Genomic DNA, 18,493 nt, shown 5'->3' on the forward strand with positions numbered 1-18,493 from the left:
TCTGCCTTATGCTAATAACAGGTATGCAAAGTAGCCATTTGGGCCCTAGAGAAATACAACACTGTGCTTCCAAATCAAAGGGCAATTCAACAGCCTAGCCAACCAAGCAGGCCCTGGGATGAATGGTCTCTAGTACCTTGCTCCAGAAGCCAGAGCCATTAGAGGTCCCTACAGGGATATGTTTCAATTAAGATCAACAAATTTATAGTATAATCCCAGTCTAGCTTTGGCTAGGCAGCCATCTGACTGATGACACTTAGGAACCCACTAGCCTCTAGAGTTAGCACTTGCTGCTGCAAGAAAGAAGAAATCAATACATTGAAAAATGTCAATTAGAATTTATTCTTATAGGGAATGGGAGAGTGCAGGAGGCACACAAAGTATAGAAGCATTTTTTTTTTTGGTGAATGAATTCACTTTCTAGACAAGTTAAGGCTCTAAGGGAAAAAATTCTAAATCATAACCCTAAAAAAAATAATCAATCCTATATCAACACTTTAAAAAAAAGCTGAAGATCTTAATTCATCCTTCAGCATAAATATCAAGTCTGAGATAATCAATATATTCCAAACTCCAGAAGGCAAAAAATAAATAAATAAAATGAGAGACATCCTTATTAAAATATAGTTGCCACTAACAGTAATGAAAAAAACAGGCAGACTTTTGCTATTAAGCACAATATTGAGAAGCCATTTCTTTCTTTTTTAAACAGATTTAAACAATTCTGATCAGGAGGTGAGGAAAGGAAGTCTTATTATGAACCAAATTTTATGCTTGCCACCAGTGAAAAGGAATTCAGTATGTTTTTGAATTTATTTCCCCAAGCAAGTTAAATTCTCTAACAGCTTTGATTTTGCAAATACCGTCAAATAAAGTAGCAAAATACAAGTAGCAGGAACAGAAAATTATTCTTCAGTAGAAATGCTTTCATAATTGAATCCAGAGGCTTAAAATCATTATTTACTCAAAAACATAGTCTAAGCCACAATTTTTCTTCCAATTACACTTTAACAAAGGAAGAAAAAATAGAAAAAAAAGAAATTGGTCCTAATACATTTTTGTCTTAAATAAGCGCTACTCATGCCCAAGTTAGCTAGCAATTCACTGAGGTCAGTCTGCATAGCTTAAACAATCCATCGCATAGCATTTCCTGGCATCTAGCCAATGGAAATGTAACTTCTGATGGCAAAAAAAAAAAGCACTAGGTTTAGTTGATTACACAGATTGATAACCAGTACGACTTTTCCTCCTTCCAATCATATAGGAGATAAAGACAACAATTATAAGGAAGCCCAAGGCCACACCCACTGCAACAGGAATAAGAAAGTTGAGGTCAGAGTCAGCAGAACATTCTTCAGCTGTTAGAAAAGAACAGACAGAGCAAGGAAGTTAGTAAAGAATGCAATTAAGCAGAAACAAGCCAACAAGAAACAAGCATTTTGAAAATGAACACAGATTAGTCTTTAATAGCATTACCTCCATGTCCCTATTTTCTCCATATCCACCCAAATACATGTACGGAACCCATCCTCCTCTCTCTCATTATCATGTAATCTCAAATCACACCTAATTCCTCAGTACAAAAGGCAGAAGTTAATGGACGAACCAGGAAACATGTGTGCTTGCCTAACATGGGAAGATTTTATGTTTAATTGTCTAATGGCACCAGGGAAAAGAGGTATCATCTACCCTTAACACACCACCTGTGTATTTTCCCACTCCCTTTCTCCCTTGCCATCACTATCATCAAAATATAAATGAGAATTCTGTATGAATAATAAAATTTAAGCTAAAAAGGACTTAGGATCAAGAAAATGCAGTATAATTTTTTTCTCCATACGGGCATTAGATAGTTGTCAGGTTATATACGATTATTTGTAGCTGAGCAGTGGCCTGGAAAAATAAAATCCAACACGTCGTAGTCCATTCTGGGACCACTAAGAAGGCAGTCTGCATGTAGATTTTGAGCTTTGGACTCAGATCGAACCGAGCTGGGATCTTGGCTACTTCCATAACCAGCTAAAGGACCTTCATCAAGTGATTTAAACCGGGCCTCACTTTCCTTATCTGTAAAAGGGGGATAATGATACCTGGACTTAAGCTATTTGAGGATTAAATACAATTATATTTCTAAAGCATCTGACACACAGCAGGTGGTCAACAAGTGTTCATTCCTTCCTCCTTTCCCCCCAGGTCTGTGATCCCATCCAGGGTTTAGGTTTTAAAGAAGCAGAGATCGGGATCCCTGGGTGGCGCAGCGGTTTGGCGCTTGCCTTTGGCCCAGGGCGCGATCCTGGAGACCCAGGATCGAATCCCACATCGGGCTCCTGGTGCATGGAGCCTGCTTCTCCCTCTGCCTGTGTCTCTGCCTTTCTCTCTCTCACTGTGTGCCTATCATAAATAAATAAGAATTAAAAAAAAAGAAATTATATTTAAAAAAAAATAAAGAAGCAGAGATCAAAAGCCAATATTCAGGACTTTCAAAAAATACTTTAAGTTGATACTTAACTTTAACATCAGGTGTTAGGTACTGAAAGTAGTTAGTACAGAATCTCAAAGTACCCCCTTCTGATCTCATAATTGCATGTTTAAACTATTTTGACTAGTGAGTAGATTTCCTTGGGACAACTGTTACCAAAATGCTAATAATGGTTTTGTGGCCCACCAGATATATAACCTCAGTGAAGTCACCCCCTTTTCTGTGAAATTACAGGGTTAGAGTTGATAATCTTTAACGCTCTTTCCAAGTATAAGCCCTAATGCATTTAACAAGATGTGATATTTGGTCTGATTTATGATTGTTAACTTTGCACTTTCTCTTCTAATTTTATCTTTTGCTCCTCTTGCACTTTAGTCATTCATTAAAAACACAAAACAAAACAAAAAACAAAAAACAGTTGCTAAGGTTCCGAGTATAGGAATTTCAGTAATGACCATAGTCTTTATTGGAAGGATTCACTGCATTTCACAGAAAGCCTTCAGAGACAGATAGCTGGGTACTAAGATGCTGTAATCAGTGAGTTACAGAAATTCTGAACAAGCCAATATATTCACAAAATGAATTAATAAAATAATCACTTCAGTGTGAAAGTCTGCCCCAGTCCACTGATGAAGGAGCTTCTTATTTGTCTATACATTCAATATCTGAACTGCACTTAGGACAAGGGGTATGTTTCAATAGGAGCTGATTATCTAGCTCATTTTAATGCCAACAGCTTCTCTCTACTCCGCCCCCCCATCTATACTCTGCCCCACGGGGGCCTTCTTGAGGAAGCAAGAGCCTACTTGCTATGCTTCACTGCCTCCCTTCTGAGATTGCTGTTAGCTTACATTTCATAAGTACCAGTCTGATGACAACACTAAATAGATTTTAATGCTCTAGAGATCAACAAGATGAGGTAGAGAAACACAACACAATCTGTCCTAATTAGTTCATAGAATATTTCTATCTTTCAATGCTAATCAGGCATCCAAAGAAGAGAAAAACACAAGGAAAAAAAAAAGGCAAGTGGTTAAATATGCTGGAGTCTTTTCAGTCTCTATTGCTGAAAAAGAAACAATTTTTCTAAAACTAATTCTGAAGCCAGTTTAAGTTCTGTTGTGGCCTCTTGGGTCTGTTTTTTACCTAGGGAAAAAAATCACAAACGTGAGACAGTGACTCCATCCTTAAATTGAAAAAGAAAGCAGCAAAAGTCACATAACCTCAAAAAATGTTGATGGTCCTGAGGACATTCAACTGAAAACCAAGTTTGAGCGTATCTGATGGGCATTTATGTCACATCGATATTTATTTAATGAACTATATGTGAAAGTACTGTGATGAGTTGAAATCAAGATAGTTCTTATACATTAAAACAGAACACTGGTAGTGAAACAAAATTTATTAATTCCATTAAGAGGCAACTACATATTTTTTTCTTATAATGGCCACATTTACAAGCTTAAGGCATCTCAGGTTAGGATCAAAATTTGGCTGAGGCTTCTTAGGCTAGACCTTAACACACCACACACCGATGATTTTAACCAATCTGTCTTCAGGACCAGTGAATACAGTATTTAATTTTAAGCTGATAAAAGAGAACGGTTTTTATTAATAGAGAATCTCAAAATGCTGGGACTGATTTACGAATTAAAGTTTCAACATATCAATCTTAAAGAGCAACATGTTTCAAAATTGAGAGGCAAGAAAAATCTTATGTGCATGTATTTCTTTATAATTGATTGGACTGCAGGTCCTAAAATTGCTCATATCCAGCGTGATGGCGCTTGAGACCGATAAAGTAAGCCAGCAACACTAGAATAAGTACTCCTGCCAAGGCCGCTCCCACCGCTATGGGCACGAGGAAGTTGTCGTCATCGGCACTGCAGTCTTGAGCTAGACGTGGAGAAAGGACAATTGAGAACAGAAAACAATGACAAAATGTCAAAGCCGCAAATGTTAAGTTAAAATGGCACCACTCCCTAACACGTGTTTGTCTTTTACACCAAGGGAACGCATCACTGGCATTCCTTATCAGCAAATGAGAGGTTCCACCAAAGTCATCCTCCAAATAACCAAGTCATATGCTTGCTTTCAGGGACTTCCCTCCCCCCGCCCCCCCAAATATAGGCATTTTGGATGAGAGACATATAAACTGATCTCCTACTTCCCAGATTTCCTAAACAGAAGGATAAATATCATTAATCTTTCCACGATGCTCAGGCTGTGAGCTTCTAGGGGCAAACTGCTATCAAGTGGCAGCAGCACCACGCCTGGAAGCCTGCGCATTGTGAGGCACTATTGAAATGAAGCACGTGAACAACGATACAAAGCAGACAGGCAAACTCCAGGCGCGGCAAGCCGGGTCCGGTAGTGGAAAGAAGAGAGAGGCGGGCCCTTGACGGCATAACTGTTTGCATCCAGTGAGTCAGACGAGAAAAGCAGGGGTCAGAATTTCGAAATGTGCCGTAACGGGGTGCAGGCGACACACCGAGCATCACAGCAGTATTCCAGGGGCACACCCAACTCAGCCTTGTTGCGCAAGACACACGTTGAAAGTGGTGACACTGGAGCTGAGCTGTGAAGGCCGAGTAGGAATTAACCACGCAGGTAATGGGGGAAGGGCATTGAGGGTCTAGGAAACAGCGGGGACAGTTGTACAGGGGCCAACGGGACAAGGCAGCACCCCAGGGGAAATCCGGGCAGGCTGGCAGAGCTAGGGCGGCTGGACAGGCACTCCTGGCTGGAAAAGAGGGGGAGAAAGGGTACTAGGGCCCCTCACAGAGGCACTGTCTGCTCTAGGTAGTTGCGCCTTATCCTGATGGAAGGAAACATGAGGACGGTGAGACTTTTGGCAGGTATCTGTTTTAGAAGTTATGGCAAATGGAAGACTGGAAGTGAGGAGGCGTCTCTATTGCTAGAGGCCAAAAGACCAACAAGCAGGGTCCCGAACTGGGTGAACAAGGTGCGGATGCAGAAAGGGACAGACTGGAGAGCCAATGAGAAGGCAGGACTGACCGAATGGGTATGGGGGTGTGGCAGGAAGTAATAAAAAGGCTTCCAATTCCCCACTTGGATCAGGTGACACAGGTGCCATTCCCATCATGACGGGGAAGATGGGAGAAGACACCTGCATTCAGTTTTGGTTTGTAGTTATTTTCGCGTGTTGGGGCGGGGGAAGGGTGGGGAGGGATATGTGGGAGGAGACATGCAGTTTTGGGCCTTCTGGGCTTCAGATGCCTGTGTCCCAACCAAGTGGTTGAGGAACCTAAGTGGTAGTGAAAACCAGGGACACGTTTATTCTCAGCAAGGGCAAACAATTTAAAAAGGATCAGAGCCAAAACCCTCAGGAACACTCAGATTTGAGGAATAAAGGAGTAAGAAAAAGAAAAAGGAAAGGCAGGTAGACAACGGTGCCACAGAAGCCAAGGAAGGAAACAGTTTCGATCAGCACAGAGAACAGTAAATATTACAGAAGCCTATCGATCTAGCAACTAGAGGGTACGGCTGTGAGTCAAATTGCTGCCGGTTTAGGAACAATGGAAAGTGATCGGTTAAGAGATCAAGAACGTGAGATAGGCAACATTCAGTAGTGATTCCGAGAAGTTTAGGAGAAGAGAAGACACGAGGGAGGGAGTTAGAAGGCGAACAACATGGTCAAGAAATGGTATCTTTGGAGTGGAAGAGACTTGAATGCATTGGTTGAATGAAGGCAAGAGCCTCAAACAACGACTGTAGACAACGTACAACGTGTCTACACATTGTAGACAACGTACAAGGTGTCCCAGGAGGCTGGTGAAATGGGAAAAGCCACCTCACTGAGAGTGGAGAGGAGGAAGGGGTGGTGCGTGCAAACGAGGTATATCTGCAGAGGGAAGGCAAGCCGGGATGTCGAACCACCACTTGTTTCCCATTTCCTTACCTCTTGTTGCACTAGTTCTCCTCCTAGCTTGCAGTCTACCGGGGATTGATAAATCAGATAATTGCGGTTATTAGAATTGTGTCAAAATAAAGAATGAATAGGCTGCTAGGCAATTTTGATTGTGCCCACATTTAAGAAATGTGCCAGGCTTTAGCTACCCTCTGGGGCAATAACTGGGAAGAAGATGTAATCCTGAAGTTTATGGACTTTATGATACCGGCTTTGGCTGCCAGCTCAATGATCTTTTTTACTTGCTTCTTGGTTCTGTTAGAAATCCAGATAGCTGAGATTGCCAGATATGACTTGGGAATACACGGTGTGAAGAGCACCCAGTTAGCGACTCCTCCCCTTCAATTTCCCAATTACCACCTGGCATATAAACTATTAGGTGACACGAACCATAAAGTATTATGCCTTGGATTTAATATAACTTGGTTTTTAAAAAATTCATTAGTAGATTAATTTCTTATTCTGGCAACGGATTCATACTCCTCTCTTCCCTAAATTGAGTATTTGACCTAGTACTGAAACGACTTTCATAAATACTGCCAATAAGGCTTTCATGTAAGACAAATATTCCCAGAGTAGATCAAAAAGGCAATTCCACTAATACAAAGATCTTTCTAGATGCTGTCACTTACTTAAAATGCTCTCAATTAGTATGTGAAGTATTAATTTATAATAACTATTGATTTTATGAATTCAACCTTTAAAAATTATTTAGATAATGGAAAGAAATTTCGGAAAACAGTGATTTTAATAGGAACACATCCTGAAGAAAAGAAAAATCTCATTCTATAGAAGTCATTTCAACCTGATTTATTTGCATAATATACACTTGAGACCATACTGAAAATATTTCTGGGGAAAGGAACAGTGTATTTGTGGAAGAGCTTACTAGTTAATTACAGAAGCAGTGAAGATTTTTAAAGATAAAGTTTTGTGGCCACTGAAATTTCAATGAAAAGTTTCACGTAGATTAAAAATACTATTAATCCTCAATTATCTGTTAGCTCAAACTTTTCAAATACAATTTTCAGTGTGAATTGGAAAGCTGAGATATACATTTGTAATGAAATATAAAACGAACTCATCCTAAAAACCAATTGTGTCAAAATTTCTCTTTGGAACAATCAGTATTAAGAGTCATATTCTTATGTGACATCTTATTATATACCTTTTAGATCTAAAAACTGTTTGAAGTCTATCACATGAATCTGAAGATACCTGAAGCTATTCACTATTACCCAAACATGTCTATACTAGTTTCAAAAACAAGATGTGGTAATTATTGATGCCGAAAGTTAGTGACCCAGAGTAAAAGAGATGGGTGGGGAGAGAAGGAGCCCAAGACAATGTAACCTTATCTACTTAAAGAAACAAAGATGAAATGCTATTATCTTAAAAATATCTGAGTCTTAAAAGAATTCCTTGTGAAAAGTGCAAGAAACTTCAAATGGCACATTTTACGCTGTATATAAAGTATGTCCTTGATTATAACTAGTAACTTATCAGATTCCTTCTAAAAATACTCAATTTTCATTGAAACATTTGGAAACTATCACTTACAGAAATTACGAGGAATAGGATTTTAAAGCCCTCAGCTCCCAGGTGAAGAAACTGGGACCCCAGAAGTTATGCAGCTTGGCCAAAATCACATAGCAGCTAGCAGCAGAGTTGGGAGTTGTGATGATTAACTGGCAGTCACATAGCTTAAGTGGGTAATCCAGAGGAAAGTTACTAGCCAGGTTGCCAAGTTTTTGTGGGTGGGAAGCTATGTGAAAACTGGAAGGTTCAAGTATTTTAGGGTGATCTGAGAGAGTGACTACACACAATCCTATTTCGGTTCAGACCAATAGCTGGGTTTGTATGGCTGTAATGTACAGCTGCTGTGTATACACATTAAATATCAGCCTCAACTTAGTGGTTGAGAAAAGTGAAGAGAAACTCTAAAGCATTTCCTATCACATAAATATTTCTAGATCACTGGTTCCCTGATTGGCTACCCACTGGATCCCACTAGGGAGCTGACACACCCACCCACACACCCACACCCCACCCCCCACCACACACGTGCACGCACACACATGCCCAGACCTGCTAAGTGAAATCCTCTAGGAATGGAGCCTGGCATGTAAATTTTTCTGTCAAGCTTCCTAGGTCATCTTATTCTGTCACCAGCCCAGGATCAGTACAGACCTATCTATGTATGGGACCACTCTTCCAGATGGTAATACACAGAGTATTTTGGAAATAATTTAGTTCCACTTCTAAGCTTTTCTGACATTTTCCCTTTTGGAAGAAATTGTCATCATGTAGCTATACAAAATTTTTACTTTGACCAACGGGAAAAAATGTGAGCAAATTTCCTTAAGAAATAAAAGAATCTTTATTGTTTGTTTTAGAAGCAATATGTTGAGCAAATGGACAGGCAAATATCTAAAGAGAAACACCATACATCAACTAGTGGTTTAAACATTTGAGAAAAAAAAAAACAGGAAAAGCATTTACATGGACCAGTTTCTTTATACAAATGCTAGAACATGAAAAACACCCAGAACCAAATAGCATGTCAAACCATCAGGTATAAACCCCAGTAAAACAAACAAAACTACAAAAGGTACAAAGAACATGTGGCTATAGGAAATAATAGTGTAAATAAGAGAGTATATGAACTGGCCCATGTAAAATACAAAAATATTCAATGAAGTCATATTTTCTATAAAACAGTGCTAATTAGAGGTATTTTAATATGAATTAGGCATATAACCTAAATATAAAAACTTTTAGAAACATTAACAGCATTAAGCTAGTGCCACTGTGCTTCCAATTTAGGTTTAAAAAAAAGGTTGCTTTGTTTTGATTCATAAGTATCTGATGCCCATTTTCTCATAAGCATTATCCATTCATATAAGGTTAACAATTCTACACTAGAACGTTATTTAAGTAAAAATACGTTTTAAAAATCAGATTTATATTTAGTCCTTAAAAAGTGCCTTAAGCTGGCAATGCAGCTCAGTGTAGCTGTAAGGGAGGGACTGGTCAAGAATCTGATTCTGAGCCAGTAAGGGTTTCAGGCTACTCTAAGCAGAGAGCAAATTTAAGTGGGAGAAAATATTTACCACTCTAATATAACTTGAAAGATACTTGTACAGACATACACATGCTAACATGCAATTGCCTCTGTGTGTGTGCTGCATAGAGCTAGACTACTAAATTAATTCAACATCAATAATTGTTTGGGACACAGATATCCCATTTTCTAGTGTATATGGGGGCATATAATCTCCCACTCCCAAAACCTAAGAACTTCCTATATATGGCTGCATATTAACAACTTTTTAATATTTACTCAGCCGTTCCAATACAAAAAAAAACCCAAAAAACAAAATAACAACAACAACAAAAACACCTCCTGGAAGCAGTGAGAAATACTTGATGTGTTAACTATCAAGCTGAAATGTGTTGCTTTATCATATAAACATTAGGTGGTGCATGGTAAATGTGTCCATTGGTGTATCTCCCCAGAGCACAAAATACATGAATTAATAATGATTCTACCATAATGAACAATAATAACGTTAAGTTTTGATTAGCATAGAACCATTGAAATGTGAAAGCCAAATTAGTAAATGTTGACGTAATCAATGCAAGCTGGAAACAAAGGATGACTTTTTAATGGACTAAGAGAAGACCAAGACTTTTGGGTTAGGTGCAAATTAATGGCTAAGTGTAAGTGCACTTCTTTATCTGGGTTCTAGGACATCCTGGCATTTCTTCTTTAAGAAAGAAAGGGAAAGGAGAGGGAAGGAAGAGAAAGGAAATGAAAGAAAAAGAAGAAAAGAAAAGAATACAACATACTACCACCAACAAGGATACTGCAAAGCTAAAGAGAAACTACATTCATTTTTAGCAGTGCATGTAGAGGCCAATTTACAGGTACAAAGGACTAACACCCCAAATTGGCACAGCCTAGCAATTATCTCTAAAGCACCTAGAAAATGGATTGAAATGCCCAGTTGGAATAGTCTTGTGTCTTGCCATTTAAAAGACTGAAAAATCCAGGTTTTTTTCAAAAAGGGATTAAACAAGAAGATTAACACCTATTCCAAAATGTATACAGCTTTTGTACCTCTTATCATTACAGCCACATTAAATACAAGTATATTCAAAAGGCATTAGCAAAGCATTCATTGCTAAGAACATAATACTAGACTGTTCAAATCTACTGGCATATCTCTCATAGGTCAAATATGCAGCAATGCCAAAGTAGCTAAGTTAACCTGCAAACAAAATCACACACACACACACACACACACACACACACAAAATACAAAAGGAGCAAGTACAAATTCACTGTAGAATGTGCGGTCCCAGTTTTAACTATATGCAGGAAAAAAATCTTTTTGCAAATTGAGTTTCCTATACTGTGTATTTCTGGTCAGAATACATAAAGTGAAAACATGGACATTACTAACTCAAGACAATAGAACAGAACCAATCATCCAGGTTATTTTGCACATGCTTTTTGCTGTAGAAATAACAGTTTTAAATTCCTTGGCTGGGGAAACCAAAATCATGTGGCTAATTTGTAGTTTATAGTTTTTAGGGTGTTTTTATTTATTTGAGTTTGAAATCCCCCACACCACCCATTCTAAGATCAGAACTGCAACTAGATATACCTCAAATTGAACAGTACTGCATATTGGAACTTGTACTTGCTTTATTATTTTGTAACAGAGATTACAGATAGATTAGTATTACAGAGTCTGATATCCAGCATAGCTTTTTCTTCTGCCAATTAGGTAAGCAATCACTATAACGATAATCAAGCCTGAAAGACCAGCACCAACTATAATTGGTATTAGAATGGTGTCATCATCCAGCGAACACTCCTGGGCTGTAGGTGAGAAAAAGTGTGTAACAAATAATGAGTATAATAAAAAATGAATGTCCAAAAGTAAAAGATGTTGATTCAAAAGTCAGAAATGCTCTTACAAAGTCAACTTTAATTAAGACAGGTATATTTTAATGATAAAGCTATAGAAAATTATGGATTGTTCTAGAATTAAAATTTACTTGTCTTTTCTTCTGTGTTATATATGTATAGATAATTCATATGTATGAATAAAAGAACATTATATCTTTTATATCTATGAGTAAACACATACACATGTGTATGTGTTTCATAGTCCAAGTCCTTTCCAAAATAGAGGAGTGAAGAGGGGCTTAGTCGGTTAAGCACCCAACTCTTGGTTTTGGCTCAGGTCATGATCTCAGGGTCCTGAGATTAAGACCTGCATTAGGCTTCACGCTCGGGGCAGAGTGTGCTTGAAATTCTCTCTCTCCCTCCCTCTCCACCCCTCCCCCAGGTCACGTGTGCATGCTCTCAAATAAATAAATCTTAAAAAAAAAGAAAGAAATGAAGAGAGCTAATTCTAATCCATTTCTACATAGCCAGGTTAGCCTCTTAGTTCTAGAGTGAATGTCTTTTGGGAAACTGAGAACAGATGAGAAAGGTTTAATCATGGGATTAGAACCATGCTGGCTCTGGAATCTTTTAGAGCAGAAAACAAACTATAGCTTGGAGGCCAAATCTGGCCCAAGAGCTAAAAGTGGTTTTTCCACATTTTTAAATGGCCAAAAAAACCCACAAAAAAGGAAGAGATTTTTGTGACACATGAGCATTGTATGAAATTCAAATTTCAGCATCCATAAGTAAAGTTCTATTGGAACCCAGCCACACTCATTTACTTATTGCCTCTGGCTATTTACATGCTACAACAGGAGGCTGAATAGTGGTGTCAGAGCCCATGTGGTCTCCAAACCTAAAACACTTACTGTCCATGCCTTCCAAATACACTCTGCGGATCCTTGACCTAGAGTATGTGATCTTAGCAGCTACAGAAGTCAAGAAACTGGGACCTCTTAACTAATTTGCGTGTGTTTACTACATTTATCAACCTGGTCAGGGCTGGCAGCCCACAAAGGGCGAGCTTTTCTATTTCAGAGAGTAGTCTGATCCAGTAAAATCCATTCAACACTCTTTTCCCTTACTACAAGTCTACTCCCTCCTCCCTGTACAGTCAAATACTAGTGGTATGTTGTATCTATAGGTACCCACGGTCAAGAACCTAGCTCCACAAATAGATGACATGTTCATTACCAGTATTAAATGTTGTATACTCCTTTGGGTACCATTTTGAATTCAAAATACATAAAAAGCAAAGTTTCAAATTCGAGAAAGAATGCAGCTTGTCTCTATTTCAGCTGACTAGATAAACAGACTCGAGCTGGTATCACGCTGCAAATGATTTTCAATTCTAAACACAAATCTGGACCTAAAATTAGGGTAATAATGTAGGGGAGCTTGATAAAGACTCAAAAATAAAACTATGAGAGGATCAAAATAATTGTAGTACATAAGCAAAACTAACAAAAGGGAAAATGAATTCCTGAAAAAAATTTCTAAGTGTGATTAACCTCTCTAGTCACAAGAATGGTAGGTTGGAGATCCCAACTTATTTTGGCCTAACCAAGTCAGGCCGGGGATCCAGCACCACTGCAAAAGTGGTTGAGTGGCTCATGGCATACTGACTTTTAAACACAGCTACCACATTTCCTTCCAAACCACAGAAGTAATTGTTAAAAAGGATGTGGATGGTTTGAATAGCTCTGCTTAGCAGAGCTTTGATCCACAAACCCCCAATTTTAAGTCATCAGTTTCAAAGGACAAGTCAATTAAGGAATTTTATGTATTTTACCTATGTGCAGATTTTAATCTCATAATGCCAAATACATCTTTCATATTTGTATAAACAATGAGCCCTCCACAAAAGGTTTCACTAAAAATCTGACAAATACCGCCATTAGTCCTGAGTCGATCTTCCAGAAAGCCTCTCACCTTGGCATATGCTTTTAAAACTCTCCAAATCATTTTGGCTGGCCAAAACACTGTTCATGGTATTTGAGGCTTTGCTAACCGTAATCTTTTGTCTTAACAAAATAAGACCAAACTGCTTTCATTTGCGTATGAAAATATTTCCAATAAGAAGATGGCTCCAAGAAAATAGATCCTAGGGATCCCTGGGTGGCGCAGCGGTTTAGCGCCTGCCTTTGGCCCAGGGCGTGATCCTGGAGACCTAGGATCGAATCCCACGTCCGGCTCCCGGGGCATGGAGCCTGCTTCTCCCTCTGCCTGTGTCTCTGCCTCTCTCTCTCTCTCTCTCTCTCTCTCTCTCTCTCTCTCTCTCTCATAAATAAATAAATAAATAAATAAAAATTTAAAAAAAAGAAAATAGATCCTAGCTGCTCAAAGACCCTTCCCACAAACTAAAAACTGGCAGAGAGTGTCTCTGCCTTAAGTAAGGCTCGCTGACAGCTTCCATCAATTTTTAGTTAAGAACTTGGCTGCAAATGGGTTTCAGGTCCACACACAAAAATATCTACTTTGAGCAAAATGATGAGCCAAATACGGAGTTTACAGAACTTGCTCAAAGCCATGCAAACTCTCCAACAGTCACAAGAGGTGAATTCATATTTCTCTATTTCACTGCTTAAATTTCCATGAGTCAAAGGAAAAGCCACCTATTAGTCAACATAAGAACATAAATTATTAATAAAACTTGCTCAGTTCTTACCTGTAGAATATTTTCCTTCCATCACATTGAAAGGCTGAACCCTTAGATCAAAGGTATTTATCTGAAATGCTCCAGACACTGAAACAGTCTGCTCTTTTTTGCACATATAAGAACTTCCCAGGGGGGCATCCCAGTAGCTCAGATTGTTGTTTGCAATGCTGAAAACTTTAAAGAAAACAAAGATGTTAGGAACTTCTTTCTTTTTTTTTTTTTTAAGTAGGCCCTACATGCAAGGTGGGGCTCAAGCCCTTGACCCAGAGACCAAGGGTTCCATGCTCTACCACTTGAACCAGTCAGGTGCCTGTTAGCAACTTTATTCTATGAACATAAGAAATGGGACAGTGCTCAGAATTTTTCAGTGAAGTATGGGAGCTTGGGGTACAGAGTCTACCAAAAAAAGCAATTCTTACGATCACTAGGTTTCCTATCTTTCTATAGATGTTTCTGTAGTCTAAAAATCAGTCACATCCTTAACTATTATCCACCCTATTTGAAAACGAGGGAGACTAAAAAGATAAAACACTATAGTTCTCAGTTATTGATTTTCAATTGTGGTCAAAGCACAATTTTCACACAGACTCCTCTGTTCCATTAAATAAGGCACTATTTGGTAACAAAACAACTATGGTTTCTATTCCTTCAGTGTAACCCACTCTTTTCCCCGAGGCCGATGCTTTGCTTACCAGAGCCATTAACCAAGTACATGCTGACATTCACTTCCTTCAGATAGAATCGATTTTCATTTTTCTGTTAGAAAAAGAGCTTCCAGTTAATCAACACATCACAACTGTCTACAGGTCTAGTTAATATCTACAGATGAAAGGCAATCTAATACTATTACTCAGAAGATAAAACCACGGATGAGACCCAGACCAGCTAGGTAAAATGTAACAGAATCCTTTTCCCTTTGCGTTTTGTTTCCAATTTTTGGACCCGGGGGTAGTCACGGGTTCTTCGACACTCAACGATCCATCCCCTCATCCATCCCCTCGTTTTAGGTCTCCTGCCACTTGCTGAGCCCCCGCCTCCTCCCGCCTGGATCATGACCAGTGTCCTAACTGGACTCCGTCCCTGCCTTTCAGCCTTTCCAGCTGGGAGCTTCCCTTTGCCACTATGCTCTCTGTGAAGCAGGCATCTGGTCAGCCAATCATTCTAATCACGTTAGTGCTTAGCATGGACAAGGCAACATATCCGCGTGCTCCGGGGAGCTAGCCGAGTGAACCAGATGTGGATCCTGCCCCCACCATGTTTGCAATCTGCCACAGAAGATAAGATAACTACACAAAGAAATAACCATATTGCGGGGATCCCTGGGGGGCTCAGCGGTTTGGCGCCTGCCATTGGCTAGGGGCTTGATCAAGTCCCGCATCAGACCCCCGGCATGGAGCCTGCTTCTCCCTCTGCCTGTGTCTCTGCCTCTCTCTCTCCCTCTCTCTGTGTCTCTCATGAATAAACAAATAAAATCTTTTAAAAAAAATAAATAACCATATTGCAAAAATAGACGGTGATAGATTATAAAAATTAAAAGGAGATAGGTGGACAAGTAGGGGAGAAGGTAAGTGATATGAGCTTAGGGATGCACCATTTTTTTTAATCTAAAGATTTTATCTATTAATGAAAGAGAGAGAGAGAGAGAGGCAGAGACACAGGCAGAGGGAGAAGCAGGTTACACACAGGGAGCCTGACGCGGGACTCGATCCCGGGTCTCCAGGATCACGCCCTGAGCTGAGGGTGGCGCTAAACCGCTGAGCCACCGGGGCTGCTCAGGATGCACTGTTTGAACTGGGCAAAATTTAATTAGGAAACCAGCAAAAGAGGGTATCTGGGAAGGCAAGGGCACGAGTGAAGGTAGCCAGAAAGGAAGCACCATCGCAAGCATGCTAGCATTTGAAAATGTACTCAGTGCTAAGCGATGTTCTTAAAACTTTACATGTGGGGCCTCATCGAATAATTGTAACACCCCATTCTGCGACAGGGTGATTGAAGTAGGGTGACATGGAGTGATTTTCCCCAAGGCCATATGGTTAGTAGTCAGGGAAGTGGGATTTGAACCCCAGAAGTCTAGCTGCAGAACCCGTACACTGGCTGCTACTATGCTCTCCTACCTCACTGAAAGGGCACAGGGTGAGGGAAGCATGGGATGCATGGAAAGAGAAAGAAGTAAACATAACGCCAGATACACAAGTTCCGCTGCGTGGGGGGAGGCAGTGGGGGGGGGACTTAAAACACCCTGCCGTGAAATTTAGATGTTGGTGAAACAGAACCGCTAAAACTTTCTGAGGAGGAGTCGTGCTTCAGGAAGATTAAATGGATGCAGAAGACCGTTGTTGGGGGAGGGGGGAGAGTTGAGGGAGGAGAAGAGGAGGAAGAACTGATGTGGGAGGCTGAACAATCCAGGTAAGAGGTCATGCAGGCTGGACTCAGGGCAAAGGCAGTGAGGAATGAAAACGGAGGGGATAGGGCGCCTGGGTGACTTCATCGGTTAAGTCCCAGAGTCCTGGGATCAAGCCCACATTGGACTCCCTGCTCAGTGGGGAGTCTTCTTCTCCCTCTCCCTCTGCCTGCTGCTGCCCCTGCTTGTGCTCACGCCCTCTCAAATAAAACCTTTGAAAAAAAAAAGGAAAGAAAATGGAGAGGGGGACAGATGCAGAGAGAACTATCAGGAAGAAGCACAAAGGAAGACTTGACCACTTCATCACATCTCTCCTTCCCTGAGGCCATGTCTTGGCTCAGCATTCAAGGCTCCCCACAATTTATCCCAACTGTTTTTCCATAACCTCTTTTTTGCTAAACATGCCACATGCCTCATTCTCCTAGCTGGTCTTGACTGTGTTCCTTTGTCCAGAAATAACCTGTCCTTTTCCGCTTACTCCCCTTAGCTCCATGGGTACAAATCTGACCCATCCTTGAAAGTCCAGCTCAAATGTCATCTCTTCCGTTAAACCTTCCTGACTCTCCTCCACCCAGAATTAACCACTTCCTCTTCTATACTCCCACAGACTTTGTGTTTTCTTCTGGTCTATCACTCATCCAACCTAGAATGCAACTTCCACAGCACTCTAATTGCCCACAGGATCCGGCTCAAAAGCCTTAGCATAGCATTCAAGGCCTTCCCCAAAATGGCCATTATTTGTGTATTTCTATCTTTACCACTAAACCGTGGGCTCCTTATTAAAACAGGCCTTCTTCTTTGAATCCCACCATGGTATCCTGTACATGGCACACTGAAATTCAATAAATTCTCCTTAAAAGGGTCTATTGGGACAGGGTTAAAGATAGGCCGCAGTGAAGTCTGGTGGTATTACAAGGGTTTCTGGACTCTTCAAAGTGCCTGTAGTGCAGTTAAAATGTCACTGTTTTGAACTGCATTCTAAAATAGTCTGTTGGGGAAATTAAATATTGTAATTATTAAATATTTCCCAATAAGAGTCAGAAAAAAAATCATGTTTCTTTTAGGACCTGACCACAGCTAGAAAGATCAAACTCAATCATTCCAAAGAGAAGGAATCTAGAATCTTCCTTTCTTCATTCTTATTTATAGTACAATCCCGATGAGATGACTTTAAAAGAGAATATGTCTGAGGAGGCCTGCTCCTACCACATTGAAGAGGACGAGCCTGAGCAGACATTTTTAATACTCATCCTCTGGTCATATACGTACTGTAACAGAGGAATGATTTCCACACTGGTGAAGGGAAGACTCTTACAAACCTTTCTGAAATATAATTGCCCGATATAACCCTCAATTTCACCACATATATTCCATAGAGAAAAAAGGCTTTAGCCTGAAGATACCAAGTTCAGAATTGAAACAAATACCACATACCTAAATTTTTATGTATCAGATGTTGAGAGTGTTTCCCCATCCCTAGTAGAGTCATCTGATTTAAAAGCAGAACTATTTGTTAATCAATCTACCTAAACAATCAGTCTTAGTTGGAGAACTGCTGACAGTTTAAGATTTTCCCTCACTCACACCTGTGCCCTCTTTCCCACACCCCCCCCCTCAAAAATTGTGAGGGTACTAACTGCTTCTGAAAAGGTAGAAATAAAAGTCCTCAGGGATGAATTTATGCTAGCAAGAAGTAGAGCACGTATGCTAAGCCTTCTGTTTAGGGTTCAGCCCTTGATACAAGCATGAACAAAAACTCGAATGCTGCCATTATAAACTATCCTGATTTAATTAACTTATGTATGTTAAGTACTTATACAGAGCCTTATAGATGGCATGTACTCAAATGTTAACTATTATTATTACTGATGCTATGACAAACAGCATAGCCTCCAAAAAAACCTCAGATATTAGAATACACAAACACAAGTTTCCTAACCAATAACAGAGAAAAATATTCTGGAAATTACTTTTTATCTTTTATAATATACATAAATATTTCTACTTTATTATTAAATATTTCTATATGGGATACATGAGAGAGGGTTTTTGTTTTTTTT

The 18,493-nt window shown here is 39.7% G+C and overlaps 1 protein-coding gene across 2 annotated transcripts in view; it reads right to left on the minus strand.

Annotated features, from left to right (window-relative positions):
- Positions 1-3,863: 3,863 nt before the first annotated feature.
- LAMP2 (lysosomal associated membrane protein 2) overlaps positions 3,864-18,493 on the minus strand; it is a 33,938-nt gene continuing 19,308 nt past the window's right edge. The window contains exons 7-9 of one of the 2 annotated variants that reach the window (XM_055337861.1): positions 14,725-14,788; positions 14,042-14,206; positions 3,864-4,375 (exon numbers count right to left, since the gene is read on the minus strand). In XM_055337861.1, the coding sequence (XP_055193836.1) occupies positions 4,236-4,375; positions 14,042-14,206; positions 14,725-14,788 (369 nt within the window). In that variant the 3' untranslated portion in view covers positions 3,864-4,235. Of the gene's footprint in view, positions 4,376-8,766; positions 11,302-14,041; positions 14,207-14,724; positions 14,789-18,493 lie in introns of those variants that run through there. The other variant, XM_055337862.1, reaches the window with a different exon arrangement.

Source organism: Nyctereutes procyonoides, unplaced genomic scaffold, assembly GCF_905146905.1.
Source record: "Nyctereutes procyonoides isolate TBG_1078 unplaced genomic scaffold, NYPRO_anot_genome, whole genome shotgun sequence".
Lineage (NCBI taxonomy): Eukaryota > Metazoa > Chordata > Mammalia > Carnivora > Canidae > Nyctereutes > Nyctereutes procyonoides.